The 24,853-nt window shown below is 32.1% G+C and overlaps 1 protein-coding gene across 12 annotated transcripts in view; it reads right to left on the bottom strand.

Annotated features, from left to right (window-relative positions):
• The window catches only part of LOC148302291 (RNA-binding protein Musashi homolog Rbp6-like), a 462,089-nt gene that overhangs the window by 200,550 nt on the left and 236,686 nt on the right, over positions 1-24,853 (bottom strand). For 2 of the 12 annotated variants that reach the window (XM_088271840.1, XM_088271838.1), the window contains exon 1: positions 13,314-13,630. The exons of the other annotated variants lie outside the window; for them this stretch is intronic. In XM_088271840.1, coding sequence (XP_088127966.1) covers positions 13,314-13,391 — 78 coding nt within the window. In that variant the 5' untranslated portion in view covers positions 13,392-13,630. Of the gene's footprint in view, positions 1-13,313; positions 13,631-24,853 lie in introns of those variants that run through there. 12 annotated transcript variants of the gene reach the window in all.

Here is a 24,853-nt window from a genome sequence, read left to right as displayed (position 1 = left end):
TACACACGTGTAACATTCACCAATTCCACCCATCATTGACAACCACACCACTCAATTTCTTGGAAGCTCCATATACATGAACCAATCTAGAAACCTTGTTCCTGAATCACTAGAACTTCACTAGAGACATCTATTGGTGAGATGTAAAGAAGCTTTCTTATCAAGCAGAAACTCTTATATTATTATGTGAGATCCGAATCCTGGATCATAATCACACACATGAGAAACGCCAGAAAATAACTTTTTATATCTTTTAATAATTTTTAAATGCCTTCCTATTTTGTTAACAGTTATATAAAAAAAACAATCCGTCTTACAAAATTTTTGTACAATTTTTATTGCCTATATTTTTAAAGTTTAATTTACGACCAGATAATTATCTGGTCAAATTATAAGCTTAATAATAAAAATGAAAATGGTATTTTCTGGCGTTTCTCATATGTGTGATTATAATCCAGGATTCGGATCTCACATACTAATATAAGAGTTTCTGCTTAGTAAAAAAGCTTCTTTACATCTCACCAATAGATGTCTCTAGTGAAGTTCTAGTGATTCATGAACAAGGTTTCTAAATTGGTTCATATATATAGAACTTCCAAGAATTTGAGTAGTGTGGTTGTCAATAATGGGTAGAATTGGTGAATGTTACACGTGTGTAAAGTGATCACTTAAACCAGCCTATGACGGTCGTAAGCCCCGTAAATGCCCAGACTTCCATATTCTTCTTTATCTTTGATGAGATGTCAAAAAATAATATTTAATTTACGACTTTTTTTCGGTTTTTCAAAAATGTAAATAAATCTAAACTGTATAATAAATGTACGTTTAAACACTTTTAAGATGTATTTTTTAATGATTAAAAAAAAAACAAAACTCTTCAAATAAAGAAGAAAATTACTCAAAAACTTTCCTTAGCCACAGATTATGAGGATGAGTGAACGCTTTGACATTCTTTTATGATTCTTAAGATAAAATTTGTTTTATGTCGAATGCAATAGATATTTGAAGCGTTAGATGAATTAACTAGTAATCTTATAAAAAAAATAAGCCAGTATTTTTCTACAGAATATTCGTACCGAAAATGGATAGCAAATAAAAAAGAGAAAACTTATTTGCATTTATGCGCTCTAACGATTGCGTATATATCAGGAGTAAGAAAATCTGTTCGTAAATTTATTTGGCAGCTGTATCTATCCACGCGGTACTGTTCCTCAGTCTGGTTTAAAAAAATTGAAAGCATACATTTCTGAAAAGTTTCAGAATACATTACTTATGAGGCAATGAAAACAGATTCTCACTATGCAATCGAAAACAATAAAAATGCTAATAGATAGTATCTGTCAAGAGGTAACCTGTCCGCCATGAATGATGATTAGTATTGCTCTTAAATTCAACAGATAGCACTGCCATTGCAATAAAAACCATTAATAAACATGATCCCTTGTCACAGGTATATAAAAAACGCGCTTATTCGAATGGAACGCTGCACAGTGGGGTATATTAGCGATCTGGGCGGCCAAAAGTCACTTTTAAAAACATTGTCGCAGGTGTATGAAAAATAAATCAACATGAAATAGAGTATTTTGTTGATGACATGCAATAATTGTATCCCCCCCACGCACATCTCACGTGTCTAATGGTCAGTCGCAAAGTTGTTGTTATTGTGAGTGCACGTGTTTCTCTTTCGCTGTTCGTTTAGTACGCAAACATTTCAGTGATTATTATAATTTTTTTGTATTACACGTATACAATTTAATAATGAATTGTGATTAAACAGGTAAGATAGTGTATTGTCCATAGATTTAAGTTGCAATAGCTAACATATTTACTAAAAAAAAACTAATTTAAATAAGTGCCTTTAAATGGATTTTTCCTTCATTTTTTTTTTAAATAAAGGATATTTAGTTGTGCTTCCGAGTGTTATCCGGCTATAATTTTGATTGTATTAAATAGCTTAGCCCTTTTTCTTTATATAAATTGAAAATTTTTTTGCAGAATTTTGCTCTTTTGCAAGAAATCGCTCTTTTAAGATGAGTCAGCACAATAATGAAAACTAAACTACGTACAGTTTTTTATCTTAAAATTGTTACATTTTTATTTTAGGACCAGTAGATGTTAGAATAATGACTAGAAAACAGTTATTTATTATCATGCAGCAATAAAATGCTAATAAAATTAATGAAAAATTAGAATGCTTGCAAAAGTACCTTTTACAATTAGATAATTTTTCTGACGAGTGTGCAATGAAAATTAAAAACGATTTTTCGCATTTCAAGTCTGAAATGAAACGAAGATAGACTAATGCACTCAGAAAGGAGGAAACTTTCTTGATAAAAAATGAAAATTGGCTTGACGGAACTTTTACAATTCCTTGGGTAATGAATCGATCAGGACGACCATCAAAGTCGTTTGGTGAATCAAGTCAGAGAAGCAAAAGAAGGAAAACTGAAGATTTGCGCAAACATATTGAATTAGATGTGCTCACCCATGCTACTCGGTCAAAGTTAGGAGAAAGTGGGATGAGAGATGCTTCTTTGGTGTTGAAAAAAATTATCTGTACACCTAAGCGTGCTACCAAATATAAGAAAGCGTATTCTCGTTGCCAGCAAAAAAATACCCGGATAACGCAATTGACTCCATCACAGGCTTTATCTATTTTTGTAGAAGCCGATCTTTCGAGAAGGCAATATGAAATAGTAAGGAGTTCTCATAAAAAAAACTATACCCGTGTTACAGTATCTTACAAAAAGCAAAACTCGAGTGTTACCTGCTAAGAAAGCTTACAGAGTAACTGAAACTTGTGCCGAAGTAAACCTACAGAGTTTAATGGATCACACTACCACGCGACTATTGACACATTTAGAAGAATGTTTACAAAATTTAAATAAAAAAGAAAGAGAAACATTAGTTTAAATGTGCAAGTGGGGTTGTGATGGAGCACAACAAGCTCAATATAAACAAACGTTTTTAAATGATGCAGACTCCGATGCAAACATATTTCAGAGTTCGTTTGTGCCCCTACAACTTATTTGTTCCTTGAATAATAAGGTTATTTGGCAAAACCCAATTCCTTCTTCACCACGTTATTGTCGTCCAATAAGAATACGATTTATAAAGGAAACAAAAAAAAATAACAAATGAAGAAATCGCTTATATTAAAAGCGGAAGAAAAACTGTGTCCGGACGAGGAACCATGGCCATCTTTCTCGGACTAATATTTTTTAAATTATTTACTACGATTTGCATTTATTAAAAAAAAAAATTTTTTTTTTTACTGATAAGTAAAAAATATCTCCATATAATAAAATGAATTAGTCAAAAGGCATATTTGGAATCGATTTAGAACGAAAAATAATATTGGCCGCCCAGATCGCCAATATACCCCACTGTGCGCTGTGGCAAAATTTAATAGCAACCAGTGAAAAAAAAGATTTTAAGCAATCGATTGTTTTAATGCAAAGATATTTCAGATTATTTGAAAAAAAAACAAATATTAGATTTTGTTTTAATGTATTGAATAGAAAGTTTTTTTAAAAGTTAATTTTAGTAATTATTATAAGCATGCTTCATAAGTGAAATCCTTATTCTTGCAGGGTTATTTTTGGGTAACCAACAATTTGCAGTAGAAATCCGACCGATTGTTTGCATTTCAGTGCGGGATGGAGATAACGTAAAGCTCATTCAGTGCAACTACGTAACTGTCAGAGCGGTTTTCTGTGAATTACAGGGATTTTCTGAAGAATACAATATTCAAATGTTCATAATACACGATACACCGTATTTCAGACCCAAATTAATCCTATGATTTCTAAGGATGGTCGCATTAAAAAAGTGTAAGAACATTTTTATAAAAGCGAATTATAAAATATTCTTCTTCAAAACTAGTTTGGAATTGAGAAAAATTTATTTGTAACATTAAAAAAAAATAATTTTAAGATAGTTTCAAAGATGCAAACAATCATTTTATTAAATTATCTGGAATGGATTCGGTAAATACTAGTGTACCTTCGAATCACTTATATTTTTTAATGATTTCAAATAAGATATACAAACCAAGAAGGTAATTATTTGTATTAAATTCTAAGTATTCTGTGCCGATATTTTATCTTATTATCGCTTAATAAAAAATTACAATATTCTCTAATTTGAGTGTTTATTCTTCAAAGAGTAATTTCCTATTTTGATTTCAATTATAAAAATTTATTTTAAAATGTATTCTCATATGCACTTCATTCTACCTTATCATTATATACTATTTTACTTCAAAAAACCAATCGCTGATATTGTTTATAAGTAGCAAAGCTTTCCATTTTTAAAGTAAGTTCCGTTACTTGGTTGAAGATAAAGATAAATAATTAAAAAAAAAATTATTTACGAGAAATATGGATGGCAATCAACAAATTAATGGATTAAGGAAAACGATATTGAGTGAGATATTTTTAACCTGTGATAAAAATCTTGATATATGCTATCGTAAGGGTATTTAAATCGATTTGGAACCCACAAAGGTATCTGTATACACGCAATTCTTCCATTCCCAGGTCATGCGCGGGAGCAACAAACCGATCTCAGGGCACTCCAGGATGGTCGCCAGTAAACCAGTGGCTAAATGACAGCTTCGGCAATATGACAGCGTTCGGCGATATTCGGCATCGGTTTATTCGGATATCGTTGCCAATCACGCCACCGCCAGGAATAAGGGACAGTAATGACTACAAAAGAAGACGGGGCAATCAAAACAACACATCATTTCTGGGAAGCCATTTTGTTATATGGAAACGGTTAAGGATGATTCGCCGTCGTCACGAGATCCTATTTATGGTGCCTTGCCAATGCGAAGAAAAGCATTGTATTTAAAAATACGTATATTTGAAATAAAATAAATCACGTGCAAATAAACCTTTAAATAAAAAAGGTAATTTTTAAAATCAAAAAAAAAAAGATTTTCATTTTGTTGATCCTTGTAAAATAATGAATAGCTAGATTGAAATGTCATTTTATTTTGTATAAATAGTATTCAACACGTAGGTACTTAATCTGTTGTATATTTATTCATAGAAATAATTTTATTTCTAAGGTTTCAACTACATAAATTTATCTGAAAGGAGTTTTTGTACAAAAGAAAACAATAATAAAAATAATTTGAATTAATTTTTCTTACTTAAATAACTTTTGTCGCGTAATTTTTTTTAATTAATGGAATTTGAATGAAGATAACATTTCTATTTTTAAATATGTTACAATTGCTACATTGATTTGTGATCAACGTTATGAAAATAAAGAAGAAGAGTTTTAAGAGTGAAAAGATATAATTACTCAATATTAAGTATACGCATGAAGATCTCGATGAAAAGTTTCCTCATATTTTCTATATCCATCATGACTGGAATTTTTGAGAAAAGTCGAGACTCCAAAACCATCGCAAAAATCGCTAAACCTGAAAATAAAGGTATCCAAATACCAACATACGTTCTATTCGTACATCAACCAACACACACACCTTCACACATTCCAAACTTTATACAGTGGCAGGACTGAAATTGAAAGAAAACCCAGTGAACCGTAAGACAAGCGCGCGATATTGGTGTCCCCTTCGCTAAAGGAAACGAGAAAATAGAACTGAAATGAAGGGAATAGAAGAAGATAGTAGATAGAAGTGCTCCTGTTCAGGAAAAACAAACCACTGCGTTCGAAGTAAATAAGAGAGGTGTGTTGAAGGGGAATTCCGAATTTCAGTCCGAGAAAAAATGAAAAGAATTCTGGCATTGTTTTTCCTTTCGCGACAATACTGGCAGGAAAAACATACTGTTTATACATAAATATATGAGTCATAAGCTGTGTGAAGGTAATCAAATCATGAATTATTCAATCCAAGTCGAAGAAATACACATTTTCTTCTGAAAAAATGCAATTTTGTATGTAGCGGGAAATGTTTTTAGATTTTTTTCTTTATAAAGAAAACATTCTGTATGATATTAAGAAATCTTTAATTTTCACAAACACGGGAAAAAAAGTTTTTTTGAAATTATCTTTGCAAAAACTCATTTACGAGGTTCAATAACAGAGAATCGTCTATTTTTACTTAATAATAATATGAGTTGGATATGCTGCAAGGCAATTTATAAAGACGCATCTAATAATATAACAATGAAAATACCACTTAGAATGTAACTTATTCTGGGATAAAGTGATCTTTCTTAAAAAAATAATTTGTTTGTAAAAGATTATTTAATTTATTTTTTATTTTTCGGTAATTTTACTACAAAATTTACGTTACTTTATTTAACTGAAAAAAAAACTGTGATCAAAATATTTAAAAAACATGAACACACAAAAAACCCAATAAAATCAAATTTGAATTCAGTTAATCTTAGTCGTATTAGAGTAAGTAATACATGGTCAATGTTTTCAGAAACAATTAAATCCTTAATTCAGTTAATCTGTTTGATTTTAAAGGTATATCGAAATGAATGATTAATTGTCCGACGGAAACCGAAGTAGACGTATAACAGCACATTAAATAATGAATTAACAATCCCACAAATGAATCCCCGAGTACATTTAATCCATCACAACCATTATGCGGTGTCAGCCCTCGTCATCTGGAGTATTTGTTTCTTCTCTCCGACCGTTCTCCTTGGGAATTGTTCCGGTGAGAACCCGCCCTGAAATATTTATTGGTCGGCTAAGCTATAGTGTACTAGAATGTACGGAGACCTAGTCGGCTTGTAGATGGTCTACATCATCCGGAGAGTGTAGAGGGTCTGATTCTTGAGAGTGGTTGCCATCATAATTTTGACAGCGCTGTGCTTTGGGAGATATCATTAAACTTCAAAGTATGAATATGGGTTTCGGTACTACGTTTATTATTACACACATCCCTTGTTTACTACGCTGTTTCTTGAAGCTCGTGTTCATATACAGAAGGGTTAAACAAGCTTTATAGCTCAATATATAAGTTTGCTGAGTGCGGTTGTTTTAAAAATATGCTCCTTTTTCGTGTAAATAGCGCCGCTTAGATTTTATGTATAATTTACGATCACAATAAAATCCATAACTTAACCGTGAATTATATGAAATCTGGGAACAGATCTATTGTCTGATTATCCCAATAGGAGGTAAAGCGAAGGGAGGATGTTCCTCCCACGAAGGTATGTGTGGTAATAATTGTTTGCATAACTCGAGAACAACAATGCTATGGCTGCTCAGTAATGCCGATGGGGTGTATCCTGCGAAGGATGAGGCCTGAATGGAAGGGAATGTCGCTATTCAATGGAATGCTCTCCAAAACTGACAGCCCCCATTGAAATATATAAACCATTGTTGTCCAATGACAAATCATGCGAATTGTGCGCCGCAAAATAAAACGGCTCCAGACTGAATAACGGGAAAACTTTGCAAGATCGCGCATAATCTATCGGGAATATTCGGAAAATGAGTTCGGAAATCGTTATTCCAAGAACGTTAAAACGAAAACTTGATAATAAATTATATGCTTCCCTATTTTATACGCACCCAGAGATAGGACGCTCAAACAATATTAGGAAAGAAGGATAGTTTGTTGTTCATCAGTAATAATTGTACCGGTCGGACATTTGCTGACAGAGAGCAAACCAAACATCGTAAACAAACGTGCCGAATGAAATGGAATTCATGATTAGCAGTTTACTTGTACTGATTTGATAGCTTTTCATTATGAGTGCTCCACTGGTTATATTCAGAATTTTGACGGTAAACGTGTGGTCAGCGGTAATTTGCTTTGTAAGCAGGGATAACCGCTGAATGTATATTCAATGGTGATTGTCTTTTCAAAATTATTAAAATGTATAATTTGATAAACAGAGATACGATATCAAAGTTAATATTGACTTTATACAAATATATACTAGTTTTTGTAATCAATGTTTTGCTGATTAGAAAATGTTTTTTCTTCATTATAGGGAAAAAGGATAATCATCGAATTGTAAGCGCTTCAACACTGTTTCATTTGTTCTATAGCATGGAGTTTTTAATTATTGCAAAAAATCAAATCAACGCTATAGAATAGAAATCACTCGTTCTCGCTATGTTTTGAAGCTTACCAAGTATCGAGTTGTGTGTTTAATGTACTGAGTACTGAAACAGACCGTGTATGGAAAACTCCGCTCGTGCGGGCAATTTCAATGATGCATATTGGCTTCCATTCGCCGACCGGTGATTTGATACTGAGTTTTGTCGGAACTTCCATCGTTCCTGATAACAGTAGCAATTTGATCGGATATCAGGGAAAATATTTAAAAGCAGTGTAGCATCAGAGTCGTTATAAATTTAACAAATATCGAAAGGATCTAGGTTGTGAGAAATTATTCAATTGCAGGTATCAAAACAACCGTATCTGCATATAAATCATATGAAAAAAATTGTTTTGTAATTAATACAAGAATGACATAATATTTTTTCTGTTTAGAATCAGAAATGAGTATGTGATATTTTAACAAATATATGCGAAGCCTACAGAAAATATGATTTTAATTATATGAAGTAAAAATAATAATATTTTTTTCGAAATATTTTTGACAAGCTCATTTTATTTATGTAATTAACCAAAAAGTCCTAATACTATTCAAGTTTTAAAGTAAAACTTTCCGTTTATATAATTTACTTAAAGCGTTTAGTCTTAAATTCTCATTTCACATTAAATCAACATATTGTATTCCACAATTTTTCAGTTCGTCGCGACGAACGACGACGGTCGTCACGACGCGTCGTGGTTATTACTCAGGTGTATTTTTTTTTTGTTTTTGTAAATTTTGTCATCATTTTTATAAGGATGCATAAATAAAATGCAAACAATATTGAATTTAAGATTTTCATTTCAAGATTTCATTAAAACGGTATGTTTAAAAAATATATATTATCTTTATTACTTTATTAATTCGGTGTTTCTTATTTGAAAATGTGTGTTACGAATTGATTTCATAAAAAATGTTTATTATTTATCTGCCGAGCTAGGAGTAAGGTTCGTTCCCCATTGTAGTAAAATTAATTACATTTTCAATTAATAAACGTTATTTACTTGGCTCTCAGGATCCGATATTGGCTCGGAGTTATCATTTGTATAGGATTAACGCTTAACATCAAGAATTTAAACAATAACGACAGACTCAGCTCTTGGTGATATCCGATTAGTATTCGTGGCTTACGAAATGGTAAGATATACAGGCGTTTATTGAGATCATTGTATTGTTGCCTGAGGACAAACTCGAAAGCAATTATCAGTGAGGCAAAAGGATGAACAAAGTACCGGGACAAATTATTACAGCCCGTATCAGTTTTCAGGAGATATGTTTTTTGGCTTTAAGGATTCCGTAGTACTCGTATATTATTATAAAACACGTTTATCATATCTAAACATAATTTAGATTGCTTTGTATTCTAGATATAAAAATGTTTTTCATTGGACAAAACTATTTTGTTGTTTCATAAATAAATTCCGTATTTGTATCAATTGATAGCAAGTCACAAATAATTTGACATTAAAGTCCAATTTAAACACATACCTAGCTTTTTTCTTCAATAAGATATTCATGAATCAAATTTCATTGAATTATTTCCCAATTCTCGATTTCCTACGGTTTCATAACTATGTACGATGAATATTTCTCTCACGTTATTTTAATATAATACAAATACATGTTTGAACTTTCACTATAGTATTAACATTTCAGGATAGTTGATAACTTCAATGTTCTAACTTATATTGATTGATTTAAAAAAAAATGTTATGCGAAATAAAGGTACATTGTTTAATTGAGATATCAATTTATTTTTTATATATTTTCATTAAATACCCTGAATCTAGTCAATAAAACAAACTTGAAAAAAAATCATTTAGAAAAAAATAATATAAAGATAGGACTCTTTTAAGAAACAATTTTTGTCAGAGTGTCTTAGCGACTTCAATCATTTTCTGAGAAAACATCAAATATATCTATATAAAATATTAAAGAAATCCGAGCAGGAAAAATCGCCATTATAATAATGTGTAATTGCTAAATCAATCCAAGTATATTTTAAGGGAATGCTCGTAAAGACAATTTGATAAAAGCACTCCTCCCAACTTAGAGTTTCCAATTTATGTCTTCAATTATTCACGTCCAGCTTGACTTTTCCACTGACCGACCGGCAGAAGTTCAGTCGCGAGACGCCTATTGAATACAATAGTAAAATACACGGTATTGCTTTCTCGATATCAAGTCCTACTCGGCCCGTATATTGTAGTTCGCTGATTCAATAACAGATAAAGGTTTCGGAATAAAATATTAATAAAGGTAGAAGGGTAGCGTGTGCTCATAATCCATAGATTCGATACGATCCCCTAAAAATTCAGGTAAAATGTGGGATTTTACATTACCTCCTTATTTGTGACTTAAGACTTGTATTCGATTAAGTAATGGTACATTTTCATTTTGGGCACATTAAATTAATTTCGATCGTGAATTTTTGTAAGTAACAATATATGGTATTTTAATAAAATCGTAAATCTGGAATATATTGTCCTGAACGGTTGTTGAATATGTTATGTTTTTACCTGTATTTGAAGTATGAAGATTCAGAACAGTTTTAAAATAATTGCATGTTTTTTTTAGAATATCAGCATTGCACTTCAGGAAAATAAAACACTACACTACATAATTCACGCACGGATTTGATTTCACGTTTTTAGAGAGTAAAAAAATATATATCTGGATATTAACTCGGAAATTCATAGAAATGTGTTGCTGTAACCACATTTATATTAAATGATAATCTTTTTTTATATTTTTTTATCAAAATATCTCATATTCAGTGAGAAAACATTTGATACACAAACATTTCATAGGTAATTTTAATCTTCGAAAATCGGTTTTAAATTAGGAATCCATTTTTCAACGTTCATTTTATGAAATCAGTAAAAAATATGGTTTCACATTAATGATAGTATTATAAAAATCACAATTATTGCTCTATCGTTTGTATTTTGACAGGAATATTTATATCCTTGAAATAACTTTACTTTCTATAGAGGTTTATATAAATATCAAGCTTTTGTATTGTTTACGATTTCCTGTAATATATTTCATTAAGAACGACTTACAAGCATACAAACAATGTGTTCAAACCTCGTTATAAACAAGTATCCTTAAAGTACACTTACGGAAGGGTATGTTTCAAATTAAGTCTGTTTGCAATATAGCCCTAAAATTAATCTATAAATCAGTGAACCCTCTCGGATGCCTGCGGTTTAGATAAATAGAATAGAACAGGCATAGAGGCCTCTCTTTATCAATACAAACCATTTCTAATTTAATTATATTAAAACTGATTTCCCTTTTGACAAGAAAAGTTATCATTCCGGGAAATAACTTGTTGGTAAAGTTTAAAATTTTCCATTTTGATTTCTAGTATCCAGAGGGATAATTAGATTTACCAACTCCGAGGCGGAATTAATTTATAGGGTAAAAATTCTTTTCATTTTATATTTCAATTTAAATTGGTATTTACACAGATCGGCTGGTTGAAAGAATTTATTAAAATTATTTTAATAACATTTTAAGAGTTTGTTTAAATACAAAAGGCAGACTTAATTTTTTTAATTCACTATTAGGTATTTAATATTTATATTTAAACAATTTCTACAAATCTCGCATTAAAAAGTTTCTCTATCACATTTTAAATGATTTTCGTACGTTTTATTGTAGAAATACAAGACTTGAACAGCATAAAACAAATTTAATCAAAATACCTATGTCCGAACTGTTATGGAATATAAGGATATTGCGAAGCATTAGTCAGCATTTGTGTTATGTTTAATGTATTTGTATATGCGAGACACGGGTCCGTGAAGGTAGGAGATCCAGGAGGCAGTTCTCTCTCTCTGCACGCAACTAATCTTATTTGGAGATTTGTTACCCGCCTGAGATTTGTTGGCGAAATTAGTTAATTAATTATTCATCAAAACGACCAAAATGTGTGTAATGCGACTGTATCGGATTTCTCAAAGCCGGTACCTCACGTGCTGTGAGAGATTATAGTCCGACGGCGATACGACCATCGGGTTCAACCACTCCAAAACTTGCGTTTAGTTAATACCCGTTAATTGTCTAAGTTTATAAGCGTATAAAGTTTTAATTAATCAAAGAAAATCATTCAAGATCATATTGCATTAATCTGTATGATTTACAACTAAATAGATAAACATTTTGCATATGTAAAATATGAATCATAGAAAAATCTACATACACAAGGTAAAAATACACATAACTTTACATGCAGACAACATCAAGGGAAGTAATGGGTAGCATGCAAGGAAACCGGAATTATCGTCTTTTATTATGTTCGGATGAATAATATAAATTGGTCTTCAAACACACTTAACAACGTGGACTCATGCAGTAAGTCGGTACGGTCGCAACGGAGCGGCCTTAAGGTAATTGAAAACATATGAATAATGCAATGAGATTGGTTTCCGAAGCTACGTACATAATACATCGGGACCGAGCTATAGTGTATGGCGTACGGCCGAGATCGGCATATTTACTGCGCGGCCGGCTTAGCCATTCCGATCACGAGTCTATTCTGCGAAATGGGTACCGAGTACAGGTGAGCAACCCTCGTACATCTACCACTCGCGTGTCAAGAAAACTCGAGACTAGATTTTCACTTCAGCCGAAAGCCAATTTCCGGCGGATGGTCTGTCACTGGAAATACTTTTTTCTAATAAAATCACTTCTTATAATATAATAACAATGGGAAAAATGTCGATGAAAAGTTTCCGTCGGCAACTTTTTACACAGAGTCTATCCTATGATAAGCGATTCAAAATATTGCGCGTAAATTTAACTACTACGGCCACTATTTTACTCAATTCACGATTTATTAAAAACTTTTCGAAACGATCACTGTTCCTAGAATTTTTGTAATATTCCATTTTTCCGTTTCTCGATATATTTGTATTTCTATTAAAAATCACAATGTGTGTAAAAAGTAACCGGCCGACGGCAACAATATTCGTATATTGTCATCAAAGTTGGAGGTAAATTTATCCAAAATTTCGAGCAGTTCCGGTTTGAATCGCCTATAATTACCGCCACTGAATATTGTTTCCGGAATCAAAATTCTAAAAATTGTTATTTCGGGGAGAGAAACGAGAATTAAAACGAAAATTAATAGAAAAAAACACGAAAAAGGAGGTTGCTTCCAGCGCAATAGAGAGTTTAAGCTTGCGGAAAGAAAAAAGTTTGAAAATGGACGGTTATGAAAAGTGTCGAGGAAAGACCTCGGGGTATACTAACTTTCTTCTTCTCCGGAGCGACAGAGTCCATGGGGAAAAACAAGCCTCCACCGAATCGCACAACAGCACCGGTTTGCATTCTTCGCGAGCAGCACTAGCGCGGGTCCGTGGCCGACACTGACTCTAACACTGCGACATGTACGGGGACGCGATCAGACGAGCCGGGCCGCCCGGGGGGGAGGCATCCGGGGGGGCGGGGGCGGAGAAGTGATACAAGACAGTTTTACTTGAGGAAAAGTGACTTACAGCTTGTATATAGCGTTCGGCGGCAGCGGAGCGGCAGGCACGACGTGTCGGTAGGGCGCGCGCTGTGCGAGTGCGGCCCGGGCGCCGCCGCGCGCGCATCGACCGCCCCCGCTGCGACCCCCGCCCCGCCTGCGCAGGGGCGCACCCCTACGCCGCCCCGCCCCGCCCCGCTCCCCCCCGCCGCCCTCCCAGAGATTTCCCGTTCGCCCGTACCGCGTCCGGACGTCATTTCCAAACAAAACTCCTCCGCGCCGCGGACCCGACGGATACCCACGATAACGGGAATCTCGCACTTTTTAAGGGTTCTAATTAATTAATATCCCTATACTTGCCTAATTTTAGGAACTCTCAAATTTATTAACTCCCTTCAATTTATGTTTAAACGACTATATATATATATATATATATATATATATATATATATATATATATATATATATATATATATATATATATATATATATATACATTTATAATATATTTCTTAATTACATGTTTTTTTATTGTTAACATGTTTATTTTTGAAAAAAAAATTATTTAATTATCGACAATTATCTTTCTCCTTCGTATGTTGATAACATCTCACACTGTCACAGAACTATAAATTTTAACTTTATGATCTAAAACTTCAAGTAAATTTCTTTTTTTTTAATATTTCAAGACTAGATCAGGAGATATTTATTTGACAAAAATGAACGTTAAGCATTTTACTTTCAACAACTTGCAATATGTAATTGAACGCCATGAGATGGTGTGAGTAGAATTGTGTAGCGGCGTAGAGGCGCTACGAATCGAGAAAGAATTGGTGAACGGCGAAAGAATATCCATAAAGGTGTATTCTCAAAGGGAAAATAATGTCACAGCGCTTAAAATCTCATTTTATAAACAAAAGCTTAACGGACGCCGGGATATGCGCCCTCCGAGACATGACCTTATTTTAATGTTGAAGATTGTGTTACTAAGCCCTTGAAATGAATCAAATGTCTCTCATAAATATAACATACATAGTGAAAATATGCGAAATGTACTTAGTACAACTTCTCATCTGTCTCTGATTACACACAATGCAAATTATCAATTTATTGTAAGCTTGATCATTAATATTATGAAGGCATCCGCTTCAGGGTAGTTAAAAAAATCGTAATTGTATTCGGCTTTTATGTATTCATTTTTAAATCAAATACAGATTTTTCGAGTCAACTAAGTTGGATTTATTTAACAAAAACAAATAAAAAATTGAATTTTGACAATTGTTTCGCCTAGTTATGGCATTTTCAAACGAATGTCATTTGAGTGTCATTCGTTTGAAAATGCCATAACTAGGCGAAACTATAGTCACAATATTAATTTTTATTGTGTTTTTGTTAATAAAGTACAACTTAGTAGACTCAAAAATTTGTGTTTGATTTAAAAACTAATACATAAATTAAAATGGAGTTCTACGAATTAAACGCCAAATCAATAAATAATACATTTATTCGGCATTGTCACTTTGTGATAATATTTATCCATAATTTTTATTTTATTATTTTACTTGGTATGACTTTCACTTCAAATCAATTCTAATAAGTATTTCAATTCTTCTCCCTAACGTGTCGGGTCGGGTCCCCCTGACGTTGACGTCACTTGAGAAAGTGTCCCTATTTTGGGCAGTCCGAAACAGTTCCTAGATTTTCCATTCTCCTATTTGACTCTATAATATAAACGAGTGGAAAGGAGTAACAAACATACTAGAAGTTATTAATAAAAAAAAATGATTTTTTATTATTTTAAAACAATAAAAAATCATAAAAAAAACATTAATAAAAATAAACTCCAATAAATAATATGCCAACAAATAAAACCTTCCCACTGATAAAAAAATAAGAGAAAGCTTCTACTCCCTCCTCATTATTAACGTCTCGAGAGCACAAATCTAAATTTAGACAAAGAATTTAACTGTAATTTGTAATAGATTTAGATTTAAAAAAATAATGATACATATTTACGAAGTAATTTTATTCACAATAACATTTCGAAAAATAGTAGTTCATATTTACGAAGCAATATTTAAGACTAAGCTTCACGTGCAGTATTTGATAATGATGGTGAATGTATCGAAATACGTGTCACAATAATTTTAATGGTTTTAAGTTATAGTGGTACATATTTAAGAAGCAAATTGCAGAATGAATCCATTAATACAGTTTCCAAGAAAAATGTATTAATGGATGTTAATAATTTTCATTGAAAATGTGGTCAAAATATATCTAGATGATGAAGTTTCCGGATGGGTATTAAAAAAAATCTGTAAGCTCCAAAAACATTTGACATAATTTAAACATTAGAATGATAGAGCAATAATGAAAAAATAAACCTGACAACCAGTTTCTCCCTCAGATTTTGGAAACTTCAGAGGACTTACCTGAAACAAAAAGAAAACGGCAATATTAAAAAAAATAGAGTATAATGTCAAATTTAAGTATTCCTCAACAAATTTGCCTTGTCTCTATGAAAAAGTATCAATTTGACATACGTATCACTTTTAATAAAAAAATGATATTCCAACATTAATTTCTAAAAATATAAATACAAATTCAAATATGTTTTCATGTTCTTCGTTTTTTTTAAAATTAAGTGTTGTTAAATAAATAGTTCTCAATTTAAAAAAAAGTGTTGTATTTTTATTCACTTCTAAAGTTATTATTTTGTTCTCTACCCACGCCCATAGTGCATATGACACCGCAGGAATATGGCACTTCATCGATGGTCATTGCATTATCTCGATAATCAATAATTAGAAGCTACGATAAACATAGTCAGTCATGCTCTCCGGATTCTTGGTTATGGGAGTAGAATGTACTTGTAGGGTTATTAATGATAACGGTAGTGAAAGAGTTTTGAGTTTAACCGTTATTAATTTGATGAAAGTAATAGAGGAAGACCAAAAGATGACTCAGAGTTGCATATTTTGTTCTCATAATTCTTTTTGGAAAGGCAATTTGCCGCTAAGGTCTACGAATCTCTTGAGTCTACACCAACAATAATTTTTAAAATATCCTCTAAAATATATGTTGTTTGGGAGAAAATTATAACAGGTTTACTTTTGAAAAAAAGGGTGTCATGAAATCATTGAAATAAGGAATGGATTCTATCAATAAATTATAAAAAAAAACATATAGATTTTCCATTATTTTAAGAGGTTTTTTTCTTTCATTATGATACCTTAAAAGACGGATGTGAACATTAAAGTTTTAAAATCCCTTATTCAAACAAGACACGTTTAAATAAAAACGTTTCAGGAGTGATAAGGACGTAAAAAAATGCGGCAAGGTCGGACAGAATTCCCGCCAATAATGGCTTAGAAGTTGTATTCTCTCGTCTCGGGGTGAAGTGCATTCAAGTCACGCGCGAGGCTTGAGCTGGCCTAAACTACACCTAATATTATCGTCCGCTGCCTCAAGGACTGACTCGGCCCCAAACAATATAACAGGATCCGATCAAACCTTATTTATCGTACCGAATATGATTTGTGATTTGAATACGTTCAACTTACGTGCCCGTCGGAGGTAGCCATTAATCCTTTGAGGGGAAATTGACGCAGTTTCTGTGGAAAGCGATTGATTTTGCGAGTAAAATTAGGTCCGATTCTTCAAAATAAGATCCGACTTAAAGTAGGAAAAAGGGGTGGGTAAATATACCTTAATTTTTACCTAAAATATCAACGGTGCACAGAATAATAAACAGAAATAAAATATTTACATACCTTCGTTATATTACTTTTTTTCTATGTATGCAATTAATATATTTTCGCACAGAGGTTCCTAAAAATAGCAAACGATTTCTGTACTTGAGTAAGATTTTGTTCTTAAAAATGTCCCAAAAAATGTTACCGCTCTATTTTCGAGATGCGGGAAAAGAAATAAAAAAGAAACGTGATAAATAGCGTTAAGAATGTATTTTTATTTTAATTTTTATAAAGCATTTTTTTTTTCAAAGGTTTAAAAAAGTACTTTTTTACCAGCTAATGAAATTATAAATATATTATACTCAAATTGATTTCACATAAACATATCTTATAAGAATCGTTTGATTATTTTATTCGAGAATGTTCTTTTTCTTCATAAATCCTTTTTTAATTGGTAAAATAATAGCCTAGCGAAATGAATAAGATCTTGAAATAAAAGTATTTTTTTTAAAGACACGTTGTCATGATGCATTAGAGTAAAAATTATTTCGTCAACGTGCACGTGTTTACGTCGCTCTCTTCCAATTTCTCCAATGTGATGGGCAAAAAAACTCCCACCCCTCAACACACACCCCCGCCCCCGACGAACCATCCCTCGGTGCTTGCGATGTTTTGGCTCCAAAATACATTCCCGTTCTTGGCCAACTTCGATGTAAATGCAATCGCTTTCGAAAACTTTAAAACTTTAGAATGCTTTATGCGTCGTGCCTGTATAGTGGAACAGAAAGAACCATCGCTCGCGCTTTAAAATATAATTTTTCAGATGCCGTATCGTCATTCACGATTTTTCATTTATTTCTATTTGTCATTGTTTATGGTTGGTTCAAACGAATTTGTAGACGTTTTCTTTCGTTTTTAGTGACAAAATTGTTTCGAAAGGGAAATAAAATATCGCACAAAGTATTTTGATAAAATATAAATTATCTTTATTCCATCTACAAAAAGTTGTGTAGATAATTCTATTTTAAATTGATGCTACATTGTTATATCGTAAATTATGGGAACACACAAAATTTATATTTTGTTTAACCCATTTAACAAAGTGTTATCGATTGCTGTTTATTTTATAAAAAAAACATACAAGAATTAATAATACATAAACTGCAAAGGAAAAAACTAAAATTATAGGTTAAAAGATGTATAAATGAAACAGACATTTTTAAATCTACACTAAAAACACCAAATCTTCAGATATGAAAAATTCTATAAATACTGTTTATTTGTTAGGAAAATGTACTCAACATTTTATCAATTGGTGTTAATTGCTCGCTGTTTTACACAACTAAAAGGCAGAAAAATCATAATTATACTACAGGAAAAATGTAATGCTTTCTATCCCGGATTATAAAATTTCGCTTAACAGATGTAAGCTGTTACACATGCGTTACTATTAAGCTTAATATATGCATAAAGAAACCGTAGTAACGTGATATTATCCTCAGTATTATTTATACGACTCGTGGAAACCTTTCTCGACACCTGCCGTCTAGAATATTATTTATAGTAACCGGCAGAGAAAACGGAGGTCCGCAGCCCGGGGTCCTCCCTTTCTTAGAGTGCGTTGAGAATATCCAATTTTAACCGAATAAATGTCGCCTTAATAATGACCTTAATGCAGTGCTGGAATATCTTTCGGATTTGATTAAACTGTGGAAAAGCTGAGGAAGTGAAATTATGACGGAACAGCGCGGGGTTGAAGAGCTACCCACTTGAGATGCAAAAGTTGTACGTAGTGGCACAGGGTAAACAAAGTTTGGGCAAAGGTAGTGTTATCTATGTGAACGGCTAGTGGGGCAACAACTGCCATATGACGCCCTGTAGATTCCTTAATTTTTCAGTTGAAAACAAACTTGTATAAATCTTTTTTTTAAATTTTCAGACATTTTATGAATATCGCAGTGGTCTTATTCGTTCATCATCTGAATCAAAATGATCGTTCATTGGTATTTATTTACGGCCACTTTAAAAAATTTAAATACAAATATATAAATGTATTGATTTTACAAGATTTATCCTACCACACAATCACATAAACATGACGCACACATATACACGCGTTTATTAGGTCAAATAACATTTAGTTACATTTATTACATTACCATGTCAGAGCTAACATGCTTATCAGTGCTAATTCAATAATCGGCTCGTGTGAATTTGGCGCGCTTTTCAACAATCAGAATAGAAGCCTAAAAATACGTCACATCCGGGGCGTGAAATCCGACGGCCAACCCCGTTAGTCGCTAATGTGAACAATCGCCGGAAATAACAAAGTGAAGCTATCTCTTTGATATTTTTTCATTTAGATCTACGTTTAAATAAAACACTTTAGATAAAATGTTTTCAAGTTTCAAAAATGTATGAAATTGTAGCAGTGCAAATATAAGATTTTTTCATTAATTGATTCGGCAGTCACTTTGTGGTAAAATCTATCCATTTTTAATTAATGTTTTACTTAGTAAATACCACTATTTCTTAAAATCTACTGTGACACGTGTTTCGATGCATTCCGCATCATTTTCATCATACGGTGTTTGAAAATGATGCGGAATGCATCGAAACACGTGTCACAGTAGATTTTAAGAAATAGTGGTATTTACTAAGTAAAACATTAATTAAAAATAAGATTTTTTTATAAAACCCTTGAGTTACTTTTGATTTAAGTTTAACTTGGTTAATACAACTATTTATTCAAATTGATTCAAACAAGTGTTTCGATGCATTCTGAATCATTTTCAAAAACCGAATGATAATAAAAATGATGCGGGATGCATCAAAACACTTGCTTGAATCAATTTGAATAAAAAGTAGTCACAATAGATTTAAAAAAAGGTATTTACCAAGTAAAATTTAAATTAACAGAGATTATATATATATATTACCACAAAGTGATTGCCGAATCAGTTTATAAAATCATTTTTGCAAGTAACAGAAGGTTGATTGTAGTAGCAAAAAAACTGTATCATGGCCTAAAATGCGCATTCATTTATTGTATAATATAAGGTTGTACATTTCACTTTGAATAAATTGATTTTTTTTCTGTTTTGATAAGTAAATGAAAATTATATTTCGATCGATCAATCAAACAGGTTAATTTTGTTATTTTAGTCATTTATGATGGTCATCTTCCATAAATTTAATTGTGGAAATTATATAAATATATTTTTATGTACCGATAAAATAATATAAGTCGATTTAAGGATTTTTTAAAAATAAACTTTATTTTTAGGAGTGAGAATTTCAAATAACCGTTGTAATAATAATTATGTTGTGGAAGTTAATATAATTTAAACGAGAAATATCATTTAATTTATCACATTAAATATTTCCATGGTAAATAAATTAATTTCTTGAATAAATACAAAATTTAAATTCACTCAAATACAATATTAACCAAATGTTTTATTCAGTAAAGTCTATGAAAGTAACGATGAAAGGATATTGTTTTTAATATTTAAATTTGAAACGTTTCAATGCTATACCATAATTCGATTCGAGAAAACAATAAACGTTCAAAGTTATTTTTGCTAATCTGATTATGAAAGAAACAGGTTTTAGTTTAGGTAATGATTTTCAAACGCGTAAAGAAATTCTTACACCATTTAATTATACAATTATTATTGTTATGAAAAGTTTTGCAATTCATAAAACAAACAAGAATCAACCCAAAACTTGACCATTGGCGTCTTACAATAGCTAGGAAGGGTCTTTGAGTTATTAATAAACATACATTTAGAAAGGACCCACAAATGTACAATATTTGAACCGTTCGCCTACTCTAAAGTTAATTTAATTTGGTAATATTTGGAATCACCCAACAAAACGAGCGGAGTGTAAAAAATATATGGTTTTATACGCATCTCTGAATATTTAAAATCGTAATTGCGACCATTTTTTATGTGGGATTTTATTTCACCTGTAATTTGGAGAGTTGTAGAACATTTTCCGGCTCGGAATAGAGGTCTCGAAGATTCTACGCTGGTGTTATGAGTGTTATAATAATATATTATGACCCCTTAGTGCGGTATTTATTGTCGGGCCAAGCGGAATACAGAGAGTGGATTAAAGCCATGTTTAGTGGGAGGCCCGTTGTGTAATGTGCGTTTAATAGCCAAAAGTGTAAATAATTGTATATCTGATTTTAAGGGCAGGAGGTATTGTGGGTAGAGTTACATGTTCAACGTACATACCCTACGTATTACGGAATATTCTTGGGTTGCGCAATTACGCTCCGAATACTATTATCCTCACATAATACAACAGAATACATCGATACAGGATGTATGCCTACATTAGGGATAAAATGGTAAACAGTATTCTGTATCATATATTAAATTATTTGTATTGCGCTAAATTATTGGGTTCGTAAATTGTGATATTTATCTGAAATTGCAAATGTTCAGTAAATACATTAAATGTAAAGAACTTGCACGAACAGTGTTACATGGAGAATGGAAAAGATTTAAAAAAAATCTGAGTAAATATGGATGTCATGTGAAGGGTAGGTAATAAATTTTAAGGCGTATGAAATGATTTATTGAACGAGCCAATGACAGATTTTAAGCTCTATAAATGCTTGTATTTCATTATTTATTTTTTTAAAACATGATTTAAAATTAAAGCCTTCAATGAGACGTTCATAATTATAGTACACATGTTTCAATTCTTCGAAGATTAAATCCAATATTTGGGGTTTCACAAAGATTTGGACATTCTCAAAATATCGTTAACTGTGAAGTGTCTACTACGTTTTGAAATTAACTTACAAACAATTAAAAAAAAATTAAAAAAAAACTTTAATTAAATTTATAAAGTTTACATAAAGTTTGTTCCTGTTAATCTCGACCAATAATTAAATTCAATCGTTTACTAAAAAAAACATTAATAGCGGTCTGCTATTGCATCACCGCGCACTTTAACTTACGAGCCTGGATAAGTGGTGGTCCGCCCTTGAAAGTAGGGCTTTCTAGGGACCAGAGGGGGTGAGTCCGAGGGAGAGGGCGGTGCGTTAACCCTCTCCCCCCGCCCAGTCTCCCGCCCTCCCCGCCCTCCCACCCAGCCCTCGGCCCCTAGCTGTAGGTGGGCGGATGAACTATTGTTTCCAGCCTTCAGGGACACACGCGTGTGAAAGTTTTATCGGATAGTTCTGTTTTCAATCGTAAGTATTAAATTTTCGATATATTAGTTACGTCTTCCGGAGCTTTGCGAAGTTTTATGCATACTTTATTTAATTCGAAATACTTTACTGAAAGAGATATATTACTGCGACGTTGATTTATTTACACAAATAATAATAATCGTTATATCTTGGACTGCAATGGTGAGAAATTCAGGAAGAGAGAATAGATTTCCGGCGTTAAAGAGAAATATTGAAAGAGCTTGAGTCACACCGTACTCACACACCGATATAGCTCATTTTTTACTTACGATGATCAACACACAGAATCCATGTTTGTTTTTTAAAGCAGATTCTCTAAATTTATAACATTTATTGTGTTCAGCATAGAATCTTCATTATTGTCTCAATTGCCTTGCTTAATGCTGAACGTTGTGGTCTGTTGTAACTTTGTGAAACATATGATAAAAATGTCAATAAAATTGGTAAAGCAGTTTTAATTTTATTCATTTTATGATAAATATATGATGTTAAAAATTCTTCTGATCATTACAGTTCATAAGAGGAATCGCTTACCCCTTAATCGTCAATTTTCAGTTGTGCATTTTTTCAGAATGCCCAGAAAATGTACCATATCCCAGTAAAAGCGGCATATTTTTAACTTAATATTTACCCGCTACAGTACAGAAAGTGTTGTTTTTGCATTTTGAAGAAAATGTTTTTTTTTTTTAAATACACAAAATGTTTATCAAAAAGTGGCTAGATATTCATTTTTATATATTATATTATATCTATATACTTTAAAAACGATAACCTGAAATATCAAGTTTTTTTTAATATGTAACGTTGTTGAAAGGAGTGAGCGAAATGTGAAATATCATGACTGCTCGTGACTTTTGAAAATTTTTATGTTTATAACTTGAAGGTGTTATAATAAAGGGTTTTAAACAAAATCAGAACTATTCATAACATTGTATATGATAAAACACTTTAAATTATAATAGAAAAATATATACCAATCGAAAAACTTATTAGATTCATCTCAATGAAAAATATTGATAAGTATTAGTAAGATATAGTCAACAATTTTTGAGAAATTTTAAGAATTCATATTGTTTGTGAAAAATGTTACGTTTACAGAAATAAAAACAACTTTTGAATCTAAGGAAATACGAAAAATTTTAGATACAATATGTACATATATTTTATTTTTAAATATAATTTTTTAAATTTTATTAAAAAAAATAATAATGCAAATATTGATAGAATTTATAGAGTTAAAAAGAATCGTTTTAGAGTGAAAAATAATAAGTTTGTAAATGAACGGCAAAAATTGAATTGATTTATTAAAGTCGTGTTATTTTCCCTGATTCAGCTGAAACACGTCCCAATTTAACGGTACGATTAAGATATCTAGCATAACAAAGGGCATAAAACACGTGAAGCGGAAATACAAGTTTTAAATGAATTATATGCCATAAAATCCGCGTTGTGAAAACACCGAGTCGTGTGATTAAAACATACGAAGTTAATCAATTTTCGCCTCCGCAACCTTTCATTAGGCTAGCGAGTCCCGTAGTTATCGGATTACAGCGGAGGAGACAATCAGATATATCGGCTCGAAAAATAATCGCCTACTAGTAACGAGCGAGGGTCTGAGTGGGGTGTCCTATCCGCTTTTGTGCCCAAGGGCGGATGTAGATGAGCCTCTTGTACGTTTAACAACAAACACAAAAGTCCTTACATAAATCTTGTCTCCGGAGTGAAACTCCGCCGGAGCCGAGGTGCCTCCTCCCTTCTGCCTTCCTAGTCTCCTAGTCCCCTAGCGCCCGCTATACCGCCGAATATTTTTCGCGCAACTATTTGTAGCTTTTCTGAAGGAACACACGATGTAGATATATCTTTGTTTACGAGCTTGCACGTACGAGGGGACTCGGGCTCCTATGCGAATAGTTGCACTCGTGAATGTCTCCTCGCGATACGAATACCTTTCGCAGGACAGGATAGTTCCGTGACTCGCTAAATGAATGTGTCCCCTTTTTATGGGGAGGAGAAGGGGCGAGAATGTGTCAAATTAATTAAACGCGCCGATGTAAGGCATTATACCTGTCTCCCTAAATTTATCGTTTTTAAGTGTTCAAATTTTAACCGTTGTATGTAGAAAATAATTGATTTTCTTGAATAAAATATACCAATAAAAACAATGATCGCCTTCTTCCTGTGTTAATCAATAAAAAAGAGAAAAAAAATACACTACATTGGCACATCGCAGATAGGTATTTTACTTATTTTACACGTTTTGAATGTCAAATGTTTAACATTTGGTTTAAAAAATGTACAAAAAAGATTTATAATTTTTAAACTGTCTTTTTTCATAAATATGAATAACAGGGTGAGTTGGGTAAATGCTTAACTGCGAAACTTGCGTCACGAGTTCGATTACCGATAGTTGCAA

The sequence above is a fragment of the Brachycentrus maculatus genome, unplaced genomic scaffold, assembly GCF_059751285.1.
Source record: "Brachycentrus maculatus isolate JH-2025_06_01 unplaced genomic scaffold, ASM5975128v1 h1tg000465l, whole genome shotgun sequence".
Classification (NCBI taxonomy): domain Eukaryota; kingdom Metazoa; phylum Arthropoda; class Insecta; order Trichoptera; family Brachycentridae; genus Brachycentrus; species Brachycentrus maculatus.
The sequence above is the reverse complement of the archived record's forward strand: the minus strand, read 5'-3'. Positions and strand labels throughout refer to the sequence as shown.